General features: G+C 34.4%; 2 protein-coding genes across 2 annotated transcripts; one reads left to right on the top strand and one right to left on the bottom strand.

Annotated features, from left to right (window-relative positions):
• Positions 1–836: 836 nt before the first annotated feature.
• On the bottom strand, positions 837–2,709 carry LOC141608704 (receptor-like protein EIX2). Its single transcript, XM_074428049.1, has 3 exons — positions 1,917–2,709; positions 1,504–1,789; positions 837–849 (listed from the first exon to the last, which is right to left on the bottom strand). Exons 1-3 carry the CDS (start codon positions 2,707–2,709, stop codon positions 837–839), a joined length of 1,092 nt encoding a protein of 363 aa, XP_074284150.1.
• Positions 2,710–4,381: 1,672 nt separating this feature from the next.
• On the top strand, positions 4,382–6,828 carry LOC141608703 (receptor-like protein EIX2). The gene is made up of 3 exons (XM_074428046.1): positions 4,382–4,489; positions 4,818–5,006; positions 5,116–6,828. The coding sequence occupies exons 1-3, from the start codon at positions 4,382–4,384 to the stop codon at positions 6,826–6,828; spliced, it is 2,010 nt and encodes a 669-aa protein (XP_074284147.1).
• Positions 6,829–24,100: the final 17,272 nt, after the last annotated feature.

Here is a 24,100-nt window from a genome sequence, read left to right as displayed (position 1 = left end):
TATTCTAATACAACTATAACACACTACAATGTAGGTATATATTAATTTTCAACAATTCTTCCTTGTGACGGTTATATCCGTCACAAGCTTGCGACGGGTCAAGTACTACCCATGTGGGTAGATAAGACAAAATATATTGCTATTCCTTAGGCACTTTCTTTTTGTTTTATCTACCTCACATGGGTAATACTTGACCCGTCGCAAGCTTGCGACGGATATGCTCGTCACAAATGAGAATTTGTGATTAATATTTGACATCGTCGTGCATAGATACACTTTGTATTTTCTGCGTGAGCATGTTTGAGAAAAGATTTATCCGTAAGTATGTCATAACATCCCTTCGTCGTGCAATTAGCAAATTAAATAGGGATATAATAACGGTAGCTAATTTTATTTGCATCATATTTCCATTTTGTAACATCTTTCGGGAGTATATAAATTCTTAAGCCAATTAAATTTATGATAAAATCTCTTCAAAGTTCGATCGCTCGCTCACGTTGTTCGAACAATAACTCAAAAAGTATATACTACTAATATACAAACTTTGATCATAAGACCCAAGTCTTAAGTAGACGCACGATTTTCCTGTGATTACATATGAGAAATATATGAGAAATAGTCAGTCGACATAATATAAGCTTTTGATTACGGAGTACAAAACTGTAGAGTTAATATTGAGAACTAATGAACCCTTAAATATAAGCTTTTGAATGCAAAACAGTAGAGTTAAGAGATCAAAATTACTTACACGATATCAATGATATGTGGCGATTTTTGTTTTTGGGCTTGAAATCACTTACGTATTTGTCAAAGGCAAATTACAATCTTTCATCATATTACACATTGTACCTGAATAAAATTATGAAAAATCATCAATTAGAATATAAATTATTAGAAATTGCGTAGGAAAAAAATAAATACCAAAGCCTATAATTAAAAAACTTGTTATGGATACATCATCATATCATATCATAATCATCATAATCATAATAACAATAACAATGAACTAAGCGAAACAAATAATGTTGTCAAAGCAGCAAACACAGGAATTAATGTAAATGAGCAAATTAAAAAATTATGTGGAACAATAAATAAATTGAAAGAAGTTGAATGACGATCAAGCCCAGGGATTTCAATATATATATAGCTTTGAGGGTAATGTGGTATATGTTGGAGTCGTATTAGACTTCTTAAGCATAATAAATCCTTTGTTATTTTAATTTAGAAATATGTAATTTTTTAAACGGACTATTATTCTATCTCTATGTTTAAAATTTATTAAAAACTGTTTAGATTTACTTTAGTAGTTTGCAGAAGTTGGAGACTCTATAGTAACTCGAAAAAAGCTTCCTTTAATAATATAGATAGATATTGATTCACATGATCCTGTCTTTGATGTTGTCAATGAGCCGGAAATAGGCATGCCTCCAGGATGTTTTGATAATTAAAGTGCCACAAACTCCCCAAAATCCGACGATAAACCCAAGGACCACACTTATGTACAATCCGAGGAAAAAAACAAAGTCGTCATCCTTGTTTTGAACACTAGTATTAGATCCGCTTGGTACATTGGCGGGAACTCGATCTTTTGAATAACTTGGGAGTGGCGCACCACAAAGTCTCGGGTTTCCCGCGTATGATGAAGCATCAAAGCTCTGCAACTGAGTGCTAACTGGAATTTCCCCTGATAAACTATTGTTCGACACATTGACAATTCCCAGAGTAGTCACTTTGGCAAGGTTTGTAGGTATTTCTCCAGTAAGATGGTTATTTGACACATCAAAAAGCTCTAAAGCAATAAGGTTTCCAATTTCAAATGAAATGTTACCACTCAATTTGTTTTTTTGACAACTATAGTGCTTCTAATCCATTAAGAATTGATATTCCATCTGGGATTTCTCCCCTCAACTCATTACCTGAAAAATCAATATATTTAACCAAACTAATAGTTTTTTTTAATGCTTGCTCCTCCCTTTTCCATGAAATAGTCACTATTTCACCTCCGCTTCCAAAATAGAGATCATTATAGAGAGATATTGCGCCAGGTCTGAAATCTAGGGCTAGATTATTTTTTATCCCCTCCATTGTCGTAAAATTACCAAAGCAATTGGAAATTACACCTGAGAGGTGATTAATTGCAAGGTCTAATATTTGGAGCTTGTTGAGTTTGCAGATACTTTCAGGTATCTCTCTAGTAAAATGGTTTTTTCGGAGGATAAGAACACGTATATCTTGAAAAGCATTACCAATCTGTGGGGGTATGTTCCCACTAAATAAATTGTATCCCGGATTTAGGATCACCAAGGATGTACAACTCATAAATGCAGTTGGTAATGGTCCTGCAAAACTATTGTTATGCAGGTCAAGGTACTGAAGATTGAGCAAGGTACCGATGGAATTCGGAACACGTCCTGAAAATTCATTATTTTCTAAGTTTAGGCTTGAAAGATAACTAAAATGCATCCAACAATCTGGAAGCTCCCCAGATAGTAAGTTATTTGACAAGGCAAGCTGTCCTAAAGAATTTTTAATTTTTTGACATAAGAAAAAAGAGCAGTTAGAAAACCTATTATCATTAAGGAATAAATTGCCTGAGTTTGCAATGCCTGATGCTACAACACCTTCAAACAGATTTGAACTCAAGTCTATTTCAAATATGGATATATTTAGCCAATTAGGGAGAACTCCGTAAATCTTATTATAAGACATATTCAAGGTTTCAAGTTTGGGTGGCAATGATTTCCAGAAGGAAACAGGAATGCTGTCAGAATGCTTGTATTTGAAATATCAAACTCTAAGAAATTTGTTTGCAACTGAAGCCACTTTAGAAATCGTGGACCTAACTTGTAGGGGTTTGATTGTTTCAATCACTAAGCATTTGTAATCGTTTACAGCATTTGACTGAGGCTAAGAGATTTCTTGTCATAAATTCATCTTAATCATTCTTGAACCATCTTTGGAAATTCATTGAGTGCTTCAAATGCTAAACATTATAACTGAGAAGTAAACAATTAAATAACAATGAAACTTGCATCATCAACCAAGTGTCTTCTAACAGTGGGACTATTCTCAATTGCAACCATCCCACCGTCACATTCGTCTCCACCAGGGTGAGTAAAGTAAGAGAGGCATCTCTTCCATCTACACTGCCACAATAAAGCGGTGAGGCGGGAAAACAGTCCCGGCTTGCTTAGCTTAAGTTTGCGACCGTCGACTTCCAAAATAGAAGCACCAGTTGTGTCAAGTAATCCTGTGAAAGCACAATTGGTTTGTTCCCACTCTTATAATTTTCTTTTGGATTCTTTCTTTCTCATTTCCCTGTATGATTCTATCTTTGCCTCTTGCTTCGATCGATACTCTAAACTATTGATAGAACTCACATAAGAAACATCGTCTAGTATGAATTGATCGTCATGTCTTTTTAATTTCAGCTACACAAGTAAGCAATCAATGTAGATTAAAATCTTAAATAAATGCAACATCTATACATAAGTGTTGCATTTATGACTATAAAATGCAACACTTCTATTAAAATGATGCATTATACTCCCTTTGTCCCGATTATTTGTTGTCCTTTTATTTTGGTACAAAGACCAATAAAACTACTAAAAATACTAATTTACCCTTTCACTCGTGCGTCATTATCAGCTTTGCTAAAAAAAGCGGGGCCTAGATTTAAAAAGAGGGAACCAACTTTCATTTTGGAATCAATAATGAGGATTAACGAAATATTCAACTCCCTCCAAAGTATTGACAAGGGGTAATATAGACATTAAATCTTTTAAAAGCATCTTAAAATAAATAGGATAACAAATGATTGAGACACCAAAAAAGAAAAAGAACAATTAATAATTGGGACGGAGGGAGTATTAGCTTTTGCAACATTTTGCCACTAAATGTTGCATACTTGCAATTGGGATCTCCATTTATGCCTCTCTCCATTTCCTTTCATTTCATATTAACGTTTAAGATTTCGTTTTGAAACGATCCAACGGCTGATTGTTTGATGAGTTGGAGCATGGATAATAATTTAATATTATTGTATTAGAGGAAATGGAAGGAAATGGAGAGAAAAGTAAATATCAAAATATTGTACACAAAATGTTGCAATAAGTCAACTTTGTAGTAGTGTTTTTCTTGTAAAGCGGCCTTTGTTTTGATGTAACGACCTTTCAGTGAAAATTTTAGAAAAAATAATTATAAAGTTGGTGTTTTGAAAAACATTTATAATAAAGGTCGACTCTCAAAATTCAAAATTACGTATCTTTATATAATTTCCCACTAAACAATCGTGTCTGTCAATAATTCGAATTTTTATTCAATAGTGTTTAGAACCAAATGACTTAACAAAATGGGGCTAATTTGAGAGAAATTATCAAAAATGGGTCAACATAAAACGGAAAAATGGTCGCTCAATCGCAAAACGACTTCAGAGATTAGTTGCTCTCAGGCTAAGCAACTTGACCACAAACTTATGATTGATTCTTTGGTCAGTTTGGGGAGCACAGCCAAGCCACACATATGTGGATAATCCTTATAGTACTCTTCCCCTAGTTACACGTCTGTGCACAGTTATTATGCAATAATAATATGAACTGAAGTACAAAAATGTTAGGAATTTGATACTTAATTGTGTAATTTAACTTTTTTAAGTAATTACATTAATTTATGTTTATTAATATTCAATGTAATTAAACTAAGAGAGAGTTATAGTAAGCATATGCATTAGTTGATAAGGGAAGTTTGAAGTTACGTAAGTTGTATAAATAGGTTTATGTACAATGCATTATATTGTGTAGTCTTGTGCTCTTATTTAGAGTTACAAGGTCTCACCATTGACAGTGAGAGGGATGCTCTCCTCCAATTCAAACAGGGAATCAACATCGGTGATAATGAGCTACTCACATCTTGGAGGCCTCATACTGAATGCTGCCAATGGCGTGGGGTGCTTTGTAGTAACCAAACCGGCCATGTCATTAGCCTTAGTTTATCAGGTGGCCTATATGGTAAAGATTAGTTAATTGTGAAAACAAGGCACTATTAACACTAGATTTAAGTCATAATAATTTCTCGGGTACAATTCCTGATAGTATCAACTCCTTTTCGTCCTTGAAGGAATTACACCTTAATGATAACAAGCTTAAGGGCGAGATTAGTCAAGGTATAGGAGAACTTACTATGCTTGAGACACTAGATGTTTCTTCTAACTCTTTGGAAGGTACTCTTACTTCTACTTTCTTTTCAAATCTTTCACGTTTACGTGAGCTCGGCTTGTCGGATAACTCGAGAGTTGTGATAAAGATAGATGAGAACTGGATTCCTTCATTTCAGCTTGATTTTATCGATTTGATATCCTGCAATCTCGGCCCTCATTTTCCAAAGTGGCTTAAGTTGCAAACGAATGTCTCATACTTCGATATTTCAAATAATGGTATTTCCGACAGCATTCCTTTTTCTTTCTGGAGCTCATTATCATCCAATTTCATCTATTTAAATATGTCTCATAATCAGTTTTACGGAGTGCTTCCAAATCCACCAGATGGATTCTCTAATGGTCCAATAATAGACTTGAGTTCAAATCTCTTTGAGGGTGTTGTACCATCAGCGTGTGTACACGCTGAAACTTTATACCTTAATGACAATAGGTTTATTGACTGCTCTAATATCTTATGTCCCAAATTAAGTTTTGGGTTATCAGTGTTGGAGCTATCAAATAACTTGTTTTCCGGTGAGCTTCCAGATTGTTGGATGAATTTGAGTCAACTAACAAGCCTACACTTAGAAAATAATAGATTTTCCGGAAGAATACCAAAATCTATGGGTACACTCTCGAGTCTTAATTACTTGCACCTATATAACAATAGCTTTTCAGGACCGTTTCCATCTGCATTTGAGAATTGTACATCCTTGATTGTGCTAAATCTAGGATACAATTTATTTACTGGGTATATACCTCCATGGATAGGTAATAATTTTGGTTATCTGACAAGTCTTATCCTACGAAAGAACAATTTTATTGGAGAGATACATGAAAGCATCTGCCAGATTAGCAATCTCCAAATACTAGACGTTGCTGTTAATAACATCTCAGGAGTAATCCCTAGTTGCATAGATAATTTTACGGCGATGAAGATTAATCTAGGGCCGAGCATGGAAAGTACTGGAGCTGGTACTATAGGTGTCGCTAATCACGTATTTATAGAAACAGAAACGACGATTCTTGAGTGGAAGAGGGAAGAACATCCATATAAAGAAACATTTCGATTGGTTTCATATATTGATCTTTCGAGTAATGAGTTGAGTGGAGAAATTCCAGATGGAATATCAAATCTTACTACACTAGGAGCCCTCGACTTATCAAAAAATAAATTGAGTGGTAACATTCCGTCATCAATCGGAAAGATGACAGCTCTGGAGCTACTGGATTTGTCAAACAACCTTCTTACAGGAGAAATTCCTATAAGCCTAGCCGAGGTGACTACTCTTGGAATCTTGGATGTCTCAAACAACAATTTGTCCGGGGAAATTCCAGTAAGCCCTCAACTGCAGAGCTTCGGTGCTTCATCATATGCAGGTAATCAGGGACTCTGCGGCACGCCACTCCCAAGTTGTTCAAAAGATCCGGCAGCCTCTAATGTTCCCAATGGAGATAATACTAGTGTTCATGGCAAGGGTGGCGATTTTGGTTTTTTCCTCGGAGTGTACATAAGTGTGGTGCTTGGATTTATTGTTGGATTTTGGGGAGTTTGTGGCACCTTAGTTATCAAAACATCCTGGAGATATGCTTATTTTCGATTCCTTGACAACATTAAAGACAGAGTATTTTGAAACATGTGTGGGAATCATAGGCAAGGCTTGCCAGGTAACCTTATTTCATGATTATTGATATGTAGGGATCAGAGTAACCGTTATAATTGTTCAGCTATATTGGTATGTTGTTAATTTACATTTTGGAACATCTTAAAGTCTTCGATATTCTAATACTCACCATAATATGGAAAACATCGAGACATTGAGAGTCCAAAAAACGAACACATAACTGAGAATTCTAATACAGTTCAATTTTACTTAATTTTAAAAAATTATTGATACTTTCGCTGCCAAAATTTATCTGCTGTGTGCCCCTTCACCATCATTGCTGCTTACTTTATTAGCGGGTTAAATCGTTTCATTGTGGATAGTAGCGAATCATATTGCATAGTGTGACGGAGAATTTTTTTTTTTTTTTTAATGTATAAAGGGGCTATTTTATGTTATAAAGTTACCACTTTGATCCTTCCTTCTTTCTAATATTTTTGTTTCTTCTTCGTCTTTTTTATTACTTAATAATGCTAAATTTAAATCTCAATAATTTTTCATATTTCACGTCATTATATTTTGTTGAGTAAAAAAAATTGAACCGTAAAATTATTCGATAAAATTAAATAAAATTGAACTGTAAAATAATAGTGTTATCTCACTAATTGTTCATTTTTCTCGTTATTTTATTTTATTTCAAGAAAAAAAAATTAAACTGAAAATTAATCCAAAAGAATTGAGTAATGTGCTGAAATGTATTTTTTTAAAAAAGTTTTTTTATACAACAATGCTAATTATTCCAACTTATAAATTCTTTCAATTTTTAAAATATTATTGTTTAGTGTTTAGTGAAAATTATATAATTTGATGAAAAGATTAATTTTAATGAAATAGGAATATTCTCTCGTGTACCCCCAACTTTTTTATTTTCTAAAATATACCCCTCTTTTCTTGCAAAATAGAAAGAACAACAATTAATTAAGACACCCAAAATAGAAAGGACAACCGAGTATCAAATATTCAAAATTTCTTCATTATATGGGTACGTGGTAAACCGATAACGATAAAGGTCATTTTCTAAAATATACCCCACTTTCGAACATCACCTCCATAGACAAGTCTTCCTTGACACTAAAAGCCTAAACATTAAATTAAAATCTAAACGTGAGTTGTGTATACACAAATTTGGGATCTGTAAAATAAATGACAAACACAAATATGGTAATAAAATAATTTTAACCGCTCAAGTTGTTTTCTGACAAGTCGAGGGCGCCTAGTGCAGTAAGACTCGATATTTCATCTGGAATTTCCCCGCTCAGCTCATTACTTGAAAGATCAATGTATTTAACAAATCTAATAGTTTTTTTGAATCCCCGTTCTTCTCTTTTCCATGAAACAATCATAGTTTCACTTTTACTTTCAGTTACATAACCAGAAAGGAACTCTATTACATCAAGTTCAGATTCTTTCAGGTTTTTTATCCCCTTCATAACCGTAAAATTACCGATGCAATGAGGTAGTACCCCTGAGAGATGATTAATTGCAAGGTCTAATATTTGGGAAGAGTTTAGTTGGCAGATACTTTTCGGTATATCTCCAGTAAAATGGTTTTTCCGGAGGATAAGAGCACGCAAGTGTGGAAAAGCATTACCAATCCATGATGGTATGTTCCCACTAAATAAATTGTATCCTACATTTAGGAATTTCAAGGATGTCAAACTCTCAAATGCAATCGGAAATGGCCCTGAAATGCTATTGTTATATAGTTGCAACTTGCAAGCTCTCAAGTCTCAATAAGGTACCAACGGATTTCGGAATTCGTCCAGAAAATTTATTATTTTCTAAGTGTAGGCTTTCTAGCTGCTTTAAATTCATCCAACAATCTGGAAGGTCCCCAGAAAATAAGTTATTGGATAAGTCAAGTTCTATTAACATACTTTTAGTTTTGGGACATAAGATATAAGAGTAGTTAGAAAACCGATTGTCATTAAGGTATAAAAAGCTTGTGTTTGCAAAGCCAGATGGTACAACACCTTCAAATAGATTTGAACTCAAGTCTATTACCCTAAGAGGATTTGATATATATGATAAATTTGGCAACATTCCGTAAAACTTATTATAAGACACATTCAAATATTGAAGATTCGATGACAACCCCCACATTTACCAAGTCCATCATGTAATCCAAACAATAAATCCATAATAATTTAAAATTAATCAATGACTCGTCAATGAATCTCACTAAACAAATCACTTACGAACATAATACTTAATGACACACTTTATATCCAATTTGAAACGTATGTTATGAACAAATAAACAAAATAATCAATCACAAACAAGCCGGGACAAAACATTTGTTCGTATAAACAACAGTAGATTAAATCACCAAAACATTACTAACCTGGACATTACACAAATTTCATGTTACTTCAAAAAATAATAATCAAACATATAAGAGCAACCCAATTTTTAAACGTTACAACCAAACTAAATAAACAATCAACTTTGCATAATTATCATGAATTCTACGTATGTGCAAAAACCTGCAAACTAACCATGAATATAAAATTCTAATGTATTTTGAGACGTGAGTTTAAGTAAACAAATACCAACGGTATCCTATAATATTATTTACGGTAACGGTATTATCTCTCTTAGATTGTTAGAAAAAGTGGAGCACTATATTACCGTAAATAATATTACAAGATAAATATAATAATATAAATGATAAATTAAATAAATAAATTAACAATAATATAAAAAGAGTAGAGAAAGATGGATGTAGCCTGGGTCGAATCGCGCTAGGCGCTTTCCTAAGAGAGATAACGCCTCCACTGCACTGGTTACCAAATAGTGCGTTCCTCTCCCAAGATACGACAACCCGTTGGACTCCTTCGGTAGCAGCAAGAGGAGCCCCCGAACCGATGATCACCCGATGCTCAATAATAATTTTAGTATGAAAATATATGTGATAAACGAATTGATCAAATCGGAACAAGTGTATTCTAGCATATCTACTCAATGAGTCAATCATTAGACCCAGAAAGACAAACACCACCGTCTTCATTTTATATTTGATTAAGCATATGGTGGTAATTACTTAGCCATTAAGTACTCATATAAAAACAATTAACCACCCCAAATAAATGGTGAAACGTTACAGTGTCCAACAGTCACAAAGATAAAAAGATCATAATAAAGCTCATCGCCACAATGAATACAATAAGATTTGTCATTGATCACATAATAAATAGTATTGACCTAAGTTAAATATCCTTTGTAACTTATCAAAGTAAATAGAGTAAAAGACTCATTAAAATTATTTTAATTACTTGGTCAAACATAGTAATATAATTCTTAAATCACAAATTTTTCCAACAATAAATGCCTGTATTTGAAATATCAAAGTTTGAGAAATTTGTTTGCAACTGAAGCCATTTTGGAAATCGTGGGCCTAACTTGCAGGATTGCAATAAGATTGTATCTAGCATAAAAGGAGGAATCCAATCCTCCTCGATGCTTATTTCCAATCTCAAATTATCTAACAGGCTTAGTTCACGTAAACTTACAAGGTTTGAGAAAAGTGTGCGAGTAAGAGTACCTTCTAAAGAATTGAAAGAAACATCCAATCTCTCAAGCATGGTAAGTTGTCTAATACCTGGACTAATCTCACCTTTAAGCTGGTTACTGCCTAGGCTTAATTCCCTCAAAGAGGATAATGAGCCGATGTCATCAGGAATTTCTCCCCAAAAACGATTATGACTCAAATCAAGTCCTAACAGTGCTTTGTTATTACATTTAACTAAAGAATGAATAACATTACTTAGCTCATCAGTGAAGTTATTATTCCCCAAGTTGAGTTGTTGCAAATTGCATAACTTACTAAGGATTTTGGTAACGCTCATCTGAAAATTATTTTTTAGAAAGGCCGAGATATGAAAGGGAGTGTAAATTCCCAATCTCGCTTGGAATGAGACCTTCAAAATTATTTGCGGATAGATCAAGATACGAAAGGGAGTGTAAATTCCTAATCTTGCTCGGGATGGGACCTTCAAAATCATTAAAGGAAAGATCAAGATGAACAAGTTGTGTAGTGATTCTATGCAAGTTGAACAACCACTGGAATATTGAAATGTCATTTAAAAAATTATTAGCAAGGCTGATTGTATGGAGAGTGGCTGAGGAATTGACATGTGAAATTGATGATGGAATTTCTTGAGAAAGTTCACAAAAGTTCATAAAAAGAACACCTAATGAAGGTAAATTATTAACAATTGTTATCCAATTCTTGACTTCATTTAGAATAGAATAACTCAAATCGAGATATCTCAACAAAGTTAGACGAGAAATCCATGACAAATTTTGCACGGGAACATAACCATAAGCAAAGTCTAGATCCAAAGTGGTTAATTAGATAGATTACCTAATTGATGAGGTATTTCTCCATAAAAGTTATTATTTCTTAGGTTCAGATGTTCCAAAAATATTAACTCGCCTAGGGAAGGACTCACTTTACCTCGTAGCCAACCGACATCACAACCTACTAAACTGAGCTTGACGACATGACTGATCAGGTTGCTACAGACGACGCCAAACCATTGGCAGCAGTCGATATGGGACCTCCAAGAAGTTAGCAGCCCACAATCATCTTTTGTGATGCCATGTTTGAATTGGAGGAGGGCATTCCTCTCAGTGTCGATACATTGGATGTGATTACTATTGTTACGACCGAGGTCATCAGCGTGACATATACAAGGGAAAAGTACAAGCCATGAAAGTATAATGAGTATAAGGTATAGGAATGGTTTCATTTTGTGGTGCATGAATTAGTTTTGAGTTATCAATGTTAGTCTGGGTCAAGGGTATATATGTATACACACCAAATAGACATATTCAGACCATACAGTTATGGTATTCACAAGCTAATTGATCACATATTCACATCATTTAGTTGTTGTATTCACAAGCAAATTGATCTCATATTCACACCATATATATAACTGTCCTATTAATAAAACTTCAATCAACTAACTCATGTAATAAAACCCGATGATAATGAAGTATCCTTTGTATTTGCAAATGTTCAATATTCACACCATATATGTGTCATATTCATACTAATAACTATCATAGCCATTATTCATAGATCTGTATGTCATATTCACGATAAAGAACTATCATAGTCATAGAACTTTATCACCTAATTCACAATAGGTTGATGACATATTCACACCTTATATCATTCATATTCATAGTTGTGCGATATTCAAAACATATATTTATCATATTCACGCCATAGAACTATCATTTTCTTAGAGCTTGCTAACCCAGTTGACATTAGCTTGATGACATATTCACTCGTTATATCATTCATATTCACATTTATTCCATATTTACAACATATATGTGTCATATTAACACTAAATAACTATCACAATCACCAAGAATACCTCATTCACAATAGGTTGTGCACATATTCACATCGTCAATTCTGCCTGTTATTTGATATTCCAAACATGTATGTGACAAATTCACCTTAGTTCTAATGACTCATTCAGTTGATTGATTACATATTTAAGCTTTTTGCATGTCATATTCATGTATTCACAATTTATAGCTATACTAAAAGCGTATGCACAGTTTGTAGGTCTATAAAGATAATTATTGTCGAAAAACTCATCGTTTTAATCCACCGCGATTTTTCATTTTAGGATAACCCATAATCACCTAATATGACAAATTAACAATCAATAATGAAAGAAAAACATAAATTAAATTCAAATTAACAATTAACAATCAATATTGATAGAACATACCTGATTAACCGATTAAAAATGATCACAAGTACATAGATTGTTGGATTTTTGTGAATATAGGAGGTAGGGATTGAAAGTGAGTAAGAAATGAAGGTTTGGGTTTTGGGTAACTCTTTTTGGAGGAGGAGGAGGAGTCAAATGAGAAGTGGGGTTGTGGTTTCCCAATCTTACGGAATATGGTTTTTTATTTCAATTTTTTTTTAAAAAAAAAAAGTGGATAAAGAGCATGGAGTATCATACTCCTGGAAGTAAACCACCTTCAAACATATTTAAACTCAAGTCTATTATTATTATTTTAAAAGAATTTGAAAAGAAAGGCTTACGCCATTGTGGCAGATTTGGTGGCATTCCGTAAAATTGATTATAAGATAGGGTGACAATGAGTTCCACAAAGAAACAGGAATGCTGTCTGAAATGAACGTATTTGAAACATCAATGTATTGTGAGACATTTGTTTGCAACTGAAGCCACTTTGGAAATCGAGGGCCTAATCTGCATGACCGCAGTTGGATTACATATAGCTTAAATGGAGGAATCCAGTCTTCCTCAATTCTTATCACCAATCCCAGGTTATCCGACAAACTTAGTTGACGCAAATTTACTAGCCTTGAGAAAAAGCTATGAGTAAGACTGTAAGAGTACATTTTAAAGAATTGGAAGAACCATCCAATTTCTCAAGCTTAACAAGTTGTCTACTACCCGGACTAATCTCGCCTTTCAGTTGGTTACTACCAAGGTTTAATTCCGTTAAAGAGGTAATGAGCCAATGTCATCTGGAATCTAACTAGTATAAAAGCCAAGTTCTTTAAAGAACTCTCATTGGCTCCTTATTTTTGGAATTGAAAACTTTTTTTTTTTTCATTTGATCATGGTCTCCTAAATTTAAGGGGATTTTATTTTAGAGAATTGCAATTCATTTAGTAATAACTATCTACAATTTTAAACACTATACAATATACACCTACCAACAAACAACTACGCAAAAAACATTACATGAAATTATTAAAGATGCATTCTCTCTAAACATTTACTATAAACAGAAAAATGATTAAATTATAACGGTATAATCTAAATACCACAAAATAAAAAATAATAAAAATAAAAAACAGTAGAGAAGACATTAAAAAACCAAAAAATGTATTAAATTTCTAAAAAGGGTTTTAAAAAACACATTTTAGTAACATAGAATACCACAAAGGCACAAATAGATACAAATTAAAAGAATGTTCTGTGAAAATTAAATTTAAAAAAATCATTTACTATATTGAATAAATCAAAAACCTCACAAAAAAAATTATTTCAACATTTTCTTATTTAATTTAATCTTGAAAAAATTGAAAAAAAAAAATTGGTCACGAAAAAAAATGCTCAAAATATTAGGAGTATAATCAGTATGAACTATGAACATACAATTAAAAGATTCAAAAGCTTTAAAAAATATATTTGGTGCAACACTAACATTGAAATTAAATAAAAGTTAGCTACATCGTTGAATAGAAAATTTAAAAGATTATTGAATATGTAAAAATAGAAGAGAGAACAATAAAATAAAAATAATATTTTGATAATTACCTATCTAAAATATTAAAATTTGACTTCATTTTGTGATTACATGTGTATGAACACAATCTCTACGGATGAAATATCAAAAATTAGAAATATGTATTTTCTTCATGAATTAGAAACATGCAAGATGTTGAATTTTTTGAAAAGGGTTTTTATGTGTTTCATGAGGAAGATGAATGAAAAAGCTAAAATGTTGTAAGTGAGAGTTGAGAGGAGGTGGTTTCCATTTAGGGTTTATTGTTAGACGATTGGGGTGAGAGAATGAGGGTTATTAGGATTTTGTAGATTAATGTTGGGATTGGGCTTCTAAACTACTACATTTATTTTTAGTTTTTCTTTTAGATGTGTCAATTATTTAACAAAAATATAAAATAATATTTTTATTTTAATAACCTAATATTTGAATTATTAACTTACAAACTTAAATATATAATAAGGTATTATATAAAATTTTAAATTGAATAATTGTTAAATTTTTATATAAATAACCTATTTTATTAGTTAAATATATTAAGTAGCAATCCCGTGCAATTTTGCATTGGTGTAAAAGGTAAATAAACTAATGCGGTGAAAATAGTACTAATTTGTGTTAAAAAGGTGAGTGAGTTGGTCATTTTTATTTTAAACCTACACACTTTTATGCATAGGATAGTCCGTCCATATTATGCGATTATTTTACAAGATAGTTACTCTATTTTTCTTATAGGATTTTATTATTTGCATTTTTTTTACCATTAATTATAATAAAAATTACATATAGCTCTTTCCTCCGACTTGGTCATTTGTTTACCTTTACTTTAGGCACAAAAACTATTATCTTTATCACTACTCATTTATATGCTCCTGTATTTAATAAAAAAACGCCTATTATTATGACCCGTGCATTTTTTGCACGGGTTTAAAACTAGTTCCTTCCCAAAAACAATAATAACTCAAATCCAGAACTGAACTAACAATGCTTTGTTATTACAATTAACTAAAGAATGAATGACATTACTTATGTCATCGGTGAAGTTATAATTCTCCAAGTGGAGTTGTTCCAAGTTGCATAACTTACTAATGATTTTGAATACATTAACAGATAGATCAAGATATGAAAGATAGATCCAAAGTGTAAATTCCTAAATGCAGTACATAATTAACTCAACAAATTCACATTGTCTAAACATTTTCATTTAATTCTCAGCAAAAGCCTGTCTTACCAAGAAAAGAGAAGGTGATTTTATTGTGAGACTAATATATGGAGTACAATTTAAAGCAAAAAAGGTCCAAAAGTAATAAAACAGATATGAATCACGGCTAAGATATATTGAGTGCGGCTATTTTATGAAAACTAAACTATTACGAAAATAAAATGTAACTTTGAGCCACAACCAACGATAAAAGTGTCACAAAAAACACAAGGGGTAATATATAAGTTTTGTGACTATATAGAGATCACAACTTAGACAATTGGATTAATTAGTATGCGCATATATGGGCTGCATTAATAAGACTTTTACACCAACAATTTTCCATGAATATCACATCAAAGTCCGTAGCTGAAACGATTCAAGACCAAAACGACGAAGATATTACTTTCATAGATAAAGACAAGTTCCTGAAATCATTTTTCCGTATTAGTCTTGTTTAAAACCAATCCCCTTATACTAAAAGAATAAGAGTTTCTTAAAATTTTCCCGCCTAAATGACTTGTCATAAATACATTCATTATAAGTTATATTATATCTACAATTGAGGCAACTATTCTACGCAATAGATAATTTTATTCAGTTTAAAAAGGGTAATATTTTTTCAATTTGTATGAACATATTGAAACGATTTTTTTAATTTTGTTACATAAATGAAATTGCACTAATTATAGGTACGATGTGATAGAAATATTTCATTATTATTATTTTTTGAAACTAAACATGATGGTCACGAACATTTTGTTAGCAAATACGTTCTAATTAATTCTATTATTCTGCCTTTTGAAACAAACGTATTACAAGTTGAGAATATTCATAAATTGTTTTTGTTTTTTACTTCTAAGGGGTCGCCTGGAATCCAATGAACTTTATAGGGGGGAATTTTAATGGGGGAATGATTACCGGCGAAGCAGTTACTGGGGGGAATTTTTTCATGGATACATGGTTTGGCATGTGAAACGAATCATTACTAGACTAATATCCCCCCAAGTTTGGTACCAAAGTAACCAATACAGCCGGAGTGGAATTAATATGCACAATCCATCTAGTTTTTTCCGTTTCCGTGACGATATCCTACGCGTCGTAGCTGCAACTCAAATCAAGCATATGAACACAAATTTATCAAACCGCTCCCAAATACACGAATAAAATCTTCAAAAACAACAGATCGTCACAAATCCAATTAAAACTCCCAGCTCAAATTCCACCAGAAAAAAATACCCAGGAGAAATTTCAATTGAAATTAACATCATGAAATCTCAATAAAAATTAAATATATAAACCAAAAAACAAAAAAAAAAAAAAAAAAAAAAAGATCCTACGACTTAAATTGGTAGGTATCAATTTAATGCTCATTTGAATTGATTTTACATGAGTATTAACAAATTGATGATAAAATTCTCTAAATAATGGGTAAGAGCAATTATTAATGTGTAAATTATCAAAAAATACATCAAATTTGACAAATAATTACATTGAAATGAAGAGAGAAGAAAATATGCCTGCGTAAATGTGTTGATGAACTGAAGAAAGAGAAAAAAATATTCCTCCAGTAATTGTTACGGAGGTGGGAGGTAGGTAATCTATTACCTCTTGCTGGGAGTAATTATTACTGGACCTGAACAGATACTTCTATACCAAACTTATGAGAATGAGCCAGAATATTTCCCCCTTACATTTTCAGGCCCATTACAGCTATACCAGGCGACCCCTAAAAGGAAAACCTTACGAATAATATTTGTTTTCTTACCATTTAACTTAATATCTATCTCTGCTCCATACTATGTGAACATTTAAACTTTGGTTAATTTTTAAAATTTTTTAATTAAACATATACATAAATATATTTATTACAACACACATCCTTCCATTTTTCCGCTTTTCGTAAACACTCCTGCTCGAGCTACTCGCCCTAACTCTGATTTTTTTAGGAAGCCCTTCATTTGAAAAGAAAAACCAACACTCGATCTATGATGTGAAATATTTTTTTATTCTTTATCTGATTGTATTTTCAAGGTCATTCCTTCACGTTTATATTACGTCTTTAGTGAAAATAATGATGCAATAAAAATATTTTTTAAAATAAAGTTAATCTTATGCGCAGTATAAGTGTTGAACCTCCTTTTTTCTACCTCTTAATAATACATTTCTTAATCAAACTTCAAATATAATTATTATAGTGGTAAAAATTTTAAATTCTCTAATATCTCTATCTAAAAGTAAATTTCATATTTAAATTTCAAATGGAGTTATTACAGTGGTAAAATCGTTAAATTCTCAAATACTTCTATCTAAAAAACCACGCGTTTGCGCGGGATCTATACTAGTTTAAGTATAAGAACTTCTCACAACTACCAGTAAGTGGATTGTACATCTGATGTAGTACATCAGATGTTATAGTTTTTGAGCATTAATATAAAGTTTTTGAGTTTTAATCTAAGATTTTTGAGTTTTATTTTAAAGTTTTTGAGTTTTATTACGAGGCATCACCATCAACGGCTAGCCATGAGCTCCAACGGCTCCTTTGTAAATGTGGCAAAGATATATCTCATTGCCTAAGATAGAAAAGAGTTGTTGTATAGTTTTCCTTTCTTCTTTAGTGTTATAAATTGTAGTATAAATAGCTTAGCTCATAATGTAATTACACACATGAATTTCGAGAATAATAATAATATCATATATTTCCCAAATGCTAATATATTTACCTAATTAACATGGTATCAGACTAGTTCTTTTGCCTTCATATTTTCGAAAATCTTCTTTCTGCCTCCATCGTTTCTTTTCTCCTCCGTTTTTTTTTTCATCATGACAATCCCCGAAAAATCGATCTTCGACACATCGAAACAATCGAACTTTGCATTTGTTGAAAACCCCGGTGCTAACATCACTCAAACCCAATTCAATGGGAATAATTACGATGAATGGTCCCGGAGTTTTCACTTGGCTCTTTTGGCGAAAGGAAAAGTCGGCTATATCGACGGTACGATCTCTAAACCGAAGGCAGAGGGAGATGCTCTTGAGTCTTGGCGTTCTCTCAATGCTCTCGTCACGGCATGGATTTTCAATTCCATCGAACCTTCGCTACGAAAATCAATCTCTTATCGATCCGAGGCCAAACAGGTATGGCTTGATATTCGCTCTCGTTTTTGTCAAAATAATGATGCTCAGATTTATCGTTTGCAAGCCGATTTATTATCTTGTAGACAAGAGTCGAATGAATCTCTTATGACCTACTATGGCCGACTAATCAAACTGTGGGATGACCTTATGGAAGCCGACCCCCTACCCCCTTGTCCATGTAGCCCCTGTACCTGTACTTGGGTGTCCATCATTATTTCTGAGCGTCAAGAAAGACAGCGAGTACGACAATTTTTGATGGGTCTCGATGAAAAATATGAGAATGCCCGATCCCAGTTATTAGCCCTATCTCCCCTGCCCAACCTTAATATAATTTATAATCGGTTACTTCAAGAGGAGAGTATGCGTCAGTTTACCATTCCGAAATCCCTTGATCGACCCGACACTATGGCATTTGCCGCTCGTCTGACTTCTGGATCACGCCCACCCAGTCGTGATTCTCTCCACTCGAAACAGCCTGTTGAGGATGAACCCACCCGACCCTATTGCATTGCTTGTTTACGTGATGGTCACCTCTACAAGGTTTGCTATCGTTATAAGGGAAAATTTCCCGAATGGTGGGGGGATAGACCTCGTGACCGTGTCTACATTAATGAGGCGGATATGAGTAGAATGGTAGTCCCGGATGTACAAGGCAAAGCAAGGTGGGAACAGGTTAAGAAAGCTGCCCGTGATAAGGCAGAGGGCTCTCGTGACGCTCAGATACCTACCAATCCTCGGGTTAATATGATGGCTGGTACTTCTCATGATAAGATCGCATCAGGCCAGCTCGACAAAATTGATTTAAATACCTTGACTCCGACTCATCTTGACGAACTACATCAACTTTGGCAAGATCGCAATACAAGCTCTGGTTCTAGTTCGGTCAAACATCTCAATGGTAATTTTCCTTCTTGTTTTTCTTGGATTATCGACACCGGCGCGTCTCATCACATGTCGGGATGTCGCGATTTCTTTTCGAACATACGTGTTATGCAGCCTTTGACCGTGGATCTCCCTAATGGGGACTTAACCATTGCTTCACACATAGGTGACATCATTCTTTCTTCTAATCTTACCTTACGAGATGTTTATTTTTCGGACAAGTTGAATTGTAATTTGATATCTGTTTCTAAACTTTTACTTGATAAAACTCTTACAATCCAATTTTCCCATAATATGTGTCTTATACAAGACCGTTCCTCGAAGATGACGATTAGAGCTGGTGAGCAAGTGAATGGACTATACTATTTATCCAGCATTCGACATCATCCCATTCGTCTTAACACCGTAGGACAATCCTTTTCTCATGAGATTTGGCATCGGAGGTTGGGGCATCCCTCTACTTCCGTTTTAAATTTTCTTCCGTTTTTAAATAATTGTGCTAAAACTAATTTTTCTAGCACTACTTGTGATATTTGTCTACGGGCAAAACAAACTCGTTCCAGTTTTTCTATTAGCTCGAACATTGCGGATAATATTTTTGATTTAATCCACTGTGATTTGTGGGGACCTTACTCTATTGCTTCTTGTGGCTCGAAATATTTTTTAACTATCGTAGATGATCATTCCCGATCCACGTGGGTATATCTTTTAAAACGAAAAAGCGATACTCGTCAAACTCTTTTACATTTCTTTTCTATGGTTGAACGTCATTTTCATAAGAAAATTAAAATTTTACAAAGCGATAACGGCACGGAATTTACCAACTTATCGGATTTTTTCTTTGAAAATGGCATTTTATTTCAAACATCTCAAGTTGACACCCCCCGACAAAATGGGCGTGTCGAACGCAAACACCGTCACATTCTTAATGTGGCGCGTGCTCTTTTATTTCAAGCTTTTTTACCTACGTCGTTTTGGGGCGAATGCATCCTAACCGCTGTCTATCTCATTAATCGCACACCTAGCGCCAAACTTAATGGTAAAACTCCATATGAAGTCCTCTATCAAAAGCCCCCACCAATGACTCATTTACGCGTGTTTGGGTGTCTTTGTTACACAAGAAATACCAATAGAGCTAAAGATAAATTCGCCCCTCGGAGCACCAAATGTGTCTTCCTAGGTTACCTATTTGGGAAGAAGGGTTGGCGGGTCTACGATTTAACCACTAACACCTACTTCTCATCCCGCGATGTTGTTTTTATCGAAACCACATTCCCATATCAAACTTTGAATCAACCCGACCCGAATAGTACCTCCCCTGACATCGACACTCCTATCGACCTTATACCCATCCCTGTAACCGCACCAACTCCCACAGCCGACACTACGACCCCACCAACAGCTACACCCCCTTCACCAACATCCAACGAACCCACTACCACCACCAGCGAACCCGTTATCATCACTCCTGGCACCAGTCCCACGGCTGCCTCAGTTCCCGAACCAGACCCTACCGCTAGTACCAACCCCCCTCCTCCCCCCGAAATGGGAAAAGGGCAACGAGAAAAGATTCTTAACTCTCGACTCAAAGATTTTGTTCAACCCGCTCGTCGTCCATCCACTCACCTTCTTGTCTCCTCATCGTCATCTCAAGGGACCAGGTATCCCCTCTCCCATTTTATTTCTTATGACAAATTTTCAGCTAACCACAAGTGTTTTTTAGCGGCCGTGACTAACAACCACGAGCCTCGTAATTTTCGTGAAGCAATGTAGGTATCGCAATGGCGTGATGCTATGAAACTCGAGGTGGAAGCTCTTGAACGCAACCACACTTGGACACTCGAAGACCTTCCTCCTAATAAAAAGGCCATTGGCTCGAAATGGGTCTATAAAATTAAGTATAATGCCGATGGGTCCATTGAACGATATAAAGCTCGTCTAGTTGTCATGGGCAATCGTCAGATCGAAGGCGTGGATTATAATGAAACATTTGCGCCAACTGCGAAAATGGTTACAGTTCGCACTCTTCTAGCTATAGCCGCCGCCAAGAGTTGGGACATGCATCAAATGGACGTCCACAACGCCTTTCTCTATGGGGATTTAAATGAGGAGGTTTACATGAAACCGCCTCCGGGTTTTTCCGATGACACCAAAGGGAAAGTTTGTCGTCTCCGCAAATCATTATACGGTTTTCAACAAGCACCTCGATGCTGGTATGCTAAACTCGCTTCCGCTCTCAAAAATTATGGCTTTACACAATGCCCTTACGACCATTCGCTTTTCTCCATCACAAAACCGACCTATGACATCCACGTCCTAGTATACGTGGACGACTTGGTAATATGTGGCAATGACTCGTCCGTAATCGCAAAATTCAAAGATTATCTACAAAATTGTTTTCATATGAAAGATCTCGGCCCTCTTAAATATTTCTTGGGGTTAGAAATAGCAAGAAGCAAAGCTGAGTTATTTGTCTCACAACGAAAATACGCATTGGATATCCTTGACGAATCCGGCCTTCTTGGATCCAAACCCGCACCAATTCCCATGGACCCAAACCATCGGTTAAGTCTCTCTACTTCACCGCTAATAAAAGACCCACAACCTTACCGTCGATTGGTAGGCCGTTTGGTCTATCTCACCATCACCCGTCCCGAACTTATTTACTCGGTCCATATTTTGGCTCAATTCATGCAATCTCCACGTCTCGATCATTGGAATGCCGCTCTCCAAGTCGTCCGGTACCTAAAAAATAAACTAGGCCAAGGACTCCTCTTCAAAACCGGTAATACTTTAACCCTTAATGCCTATTGCGATGCCGACCACGCCAGTTGTCCTCTCAGTAGACGGTCTCTTTCAGCATATCTTGTGTTTCTCGGAAGTGCTCCTATTTCGTGGAAGACAAAGAAGCAACCAACCGTCTCTAAATCTTCCGCCGAAGCCGAATACCGAGCCATTGCTTATGTCGTGTCCGAACTAAAATGGCTTAAAGGTCTGTTATCATTTCTTGGCATTAAGCACGCTCAACCCATCGACCTCTCATGTGATAGTCAGTCCGCGCTCCACATAGCCCGCAATCCAGTGTTCCATGAACGTACGAAATACATAGAAATCGATTGCCACTTCATTCGTGACGAGATTATCAATGGTACTATAAAACCGAGCTACATTCATACTAAAGCTCAGCTTGCCGACATTTTCACTAAAGCCCTTGGTCGACTACAGTTTGAAAAATTACTATCCAAGTTGGGCGCCTCAAATATCCACGCACCAACTTGAGAGGGGGTATTACAAGGCATCAACGGCTAGCCATGAGCTCCAACGGCTCCTTTGTAAATGTGGCAAAGATATATCTCATTGCCTAAGATAGAAAAGAGCTGTTGTATAGTTTTCCTTCCTTATTTAGTGTTATAAATTGTAGTATAAATAGCTTAGCTCATAATGTAATTACACACATGAATTTCGAGAATAATAATAATATCATATATTTCCCAAATGCTAATATATTTACCTAATTAACAAGTTTATTTACTTAAACTTTAATCTCAAAAAGTTACATTATAACTCAAAAATATTACATATAAGCTCAAAAAAATTTGATTTTTGACATCATAAAACTAAAATGTAATTTGTAAACTCTATAATACTTGAAAAAAATATACAAAAACTCAAAAAGTCATTAAATATGATGTAGTACATCCGATATACAATCCTCTTTTTCTCCACAACTACTTCCTCATCATATTTCCACCCATATTTAATCAAGTGTGAGCGAGCGTCTTAAATTAAATAAAATCTACAACAATTGGTGATCATTTTTTGGGTTGCACCAAATGAGATCAAATATTAGATAAAATGCACACAAACTGATCGACCAGAGGGTCTTTTACATATTACGCTGTATTAGAAAATATACCATTTTTAGGATTAGTCATAGAATTTTTCAATATATTAAATAATGACGAAATTTCTTAATTATTCAAGTCTACGGAACGTAAGTCGAAAGACAAGTCTACCTTGTCACTATAAACCTAAACACTAAAATCTAAATGTGAGTTGTTTTCTTCTTCCAACTGGCCAAAGAATCAAACATACTGCTCATATTAGTCTTCTTAATGCAGGAAAACAAGTACTAAGACTCCGGTTGTGATTGATACATTAGCGTGTAAAAGTAGCCGGAGTAGGGGAAGAGTCATTAACGTCGAAAGGGTGGTTTACCTGCTATGCGTGGTTTGCAGGCTATTATGTATATCCGATGGGTTCACTCAGTGCGCACCTAAGGTATCGGCCACGGGTTTCTTCGTTACCCAAAAAAAAAAAAAGAACAAATCTGATCTTGACGATATGACTGGTTAAGTTACTACAGCGGATTCCATGCCATTATCAGCAATCTGTGTGACTGGCCTCCCCAAGAAGTGAGCAGCCCACAATCGTTTGTCATACCGCGTTTGAACGATGCACTACATGTTGCGACCGAGGGTAGGGTGATTGATCAATCTTCGGACTCGCCTTCTAGACTAGTAACTATGTATTTTGTGTACAAATACCACTCGGTTTATTGTACGATACTTTTCAATACAAATTATGAAATCTAACCGTTTAACATTCATAATTAGTATGATCTTTTTCAATACATATTTAAAATATATCGGTTACATATAATACAATTATTGTTAAATATGAGGTTTCCTCTGACCCTTGGCTATAATCTCCGCCATAACTTAT

Source organism: Silene latifolia, chromosome 10, assembly GCF_048544455.1.
Source record: "Silene latifolia isolate original U9 population chromosome 10, ASM4854445v1, whole genome shotgun sequence".
In the NCBI taxonomy this organism is placed as follows: Eukaryota; Viridiplantae; Streptophyta; class Magnoliopsida; order Caryophyllales; family Caryophyllaceae; genus Silene; species Silene latifolia.
The sequence above is the reverse complement of the archived record's forward strand: the minus strand, read 5'-3'. Positions and strand labels throughout refer to the sequence as shown.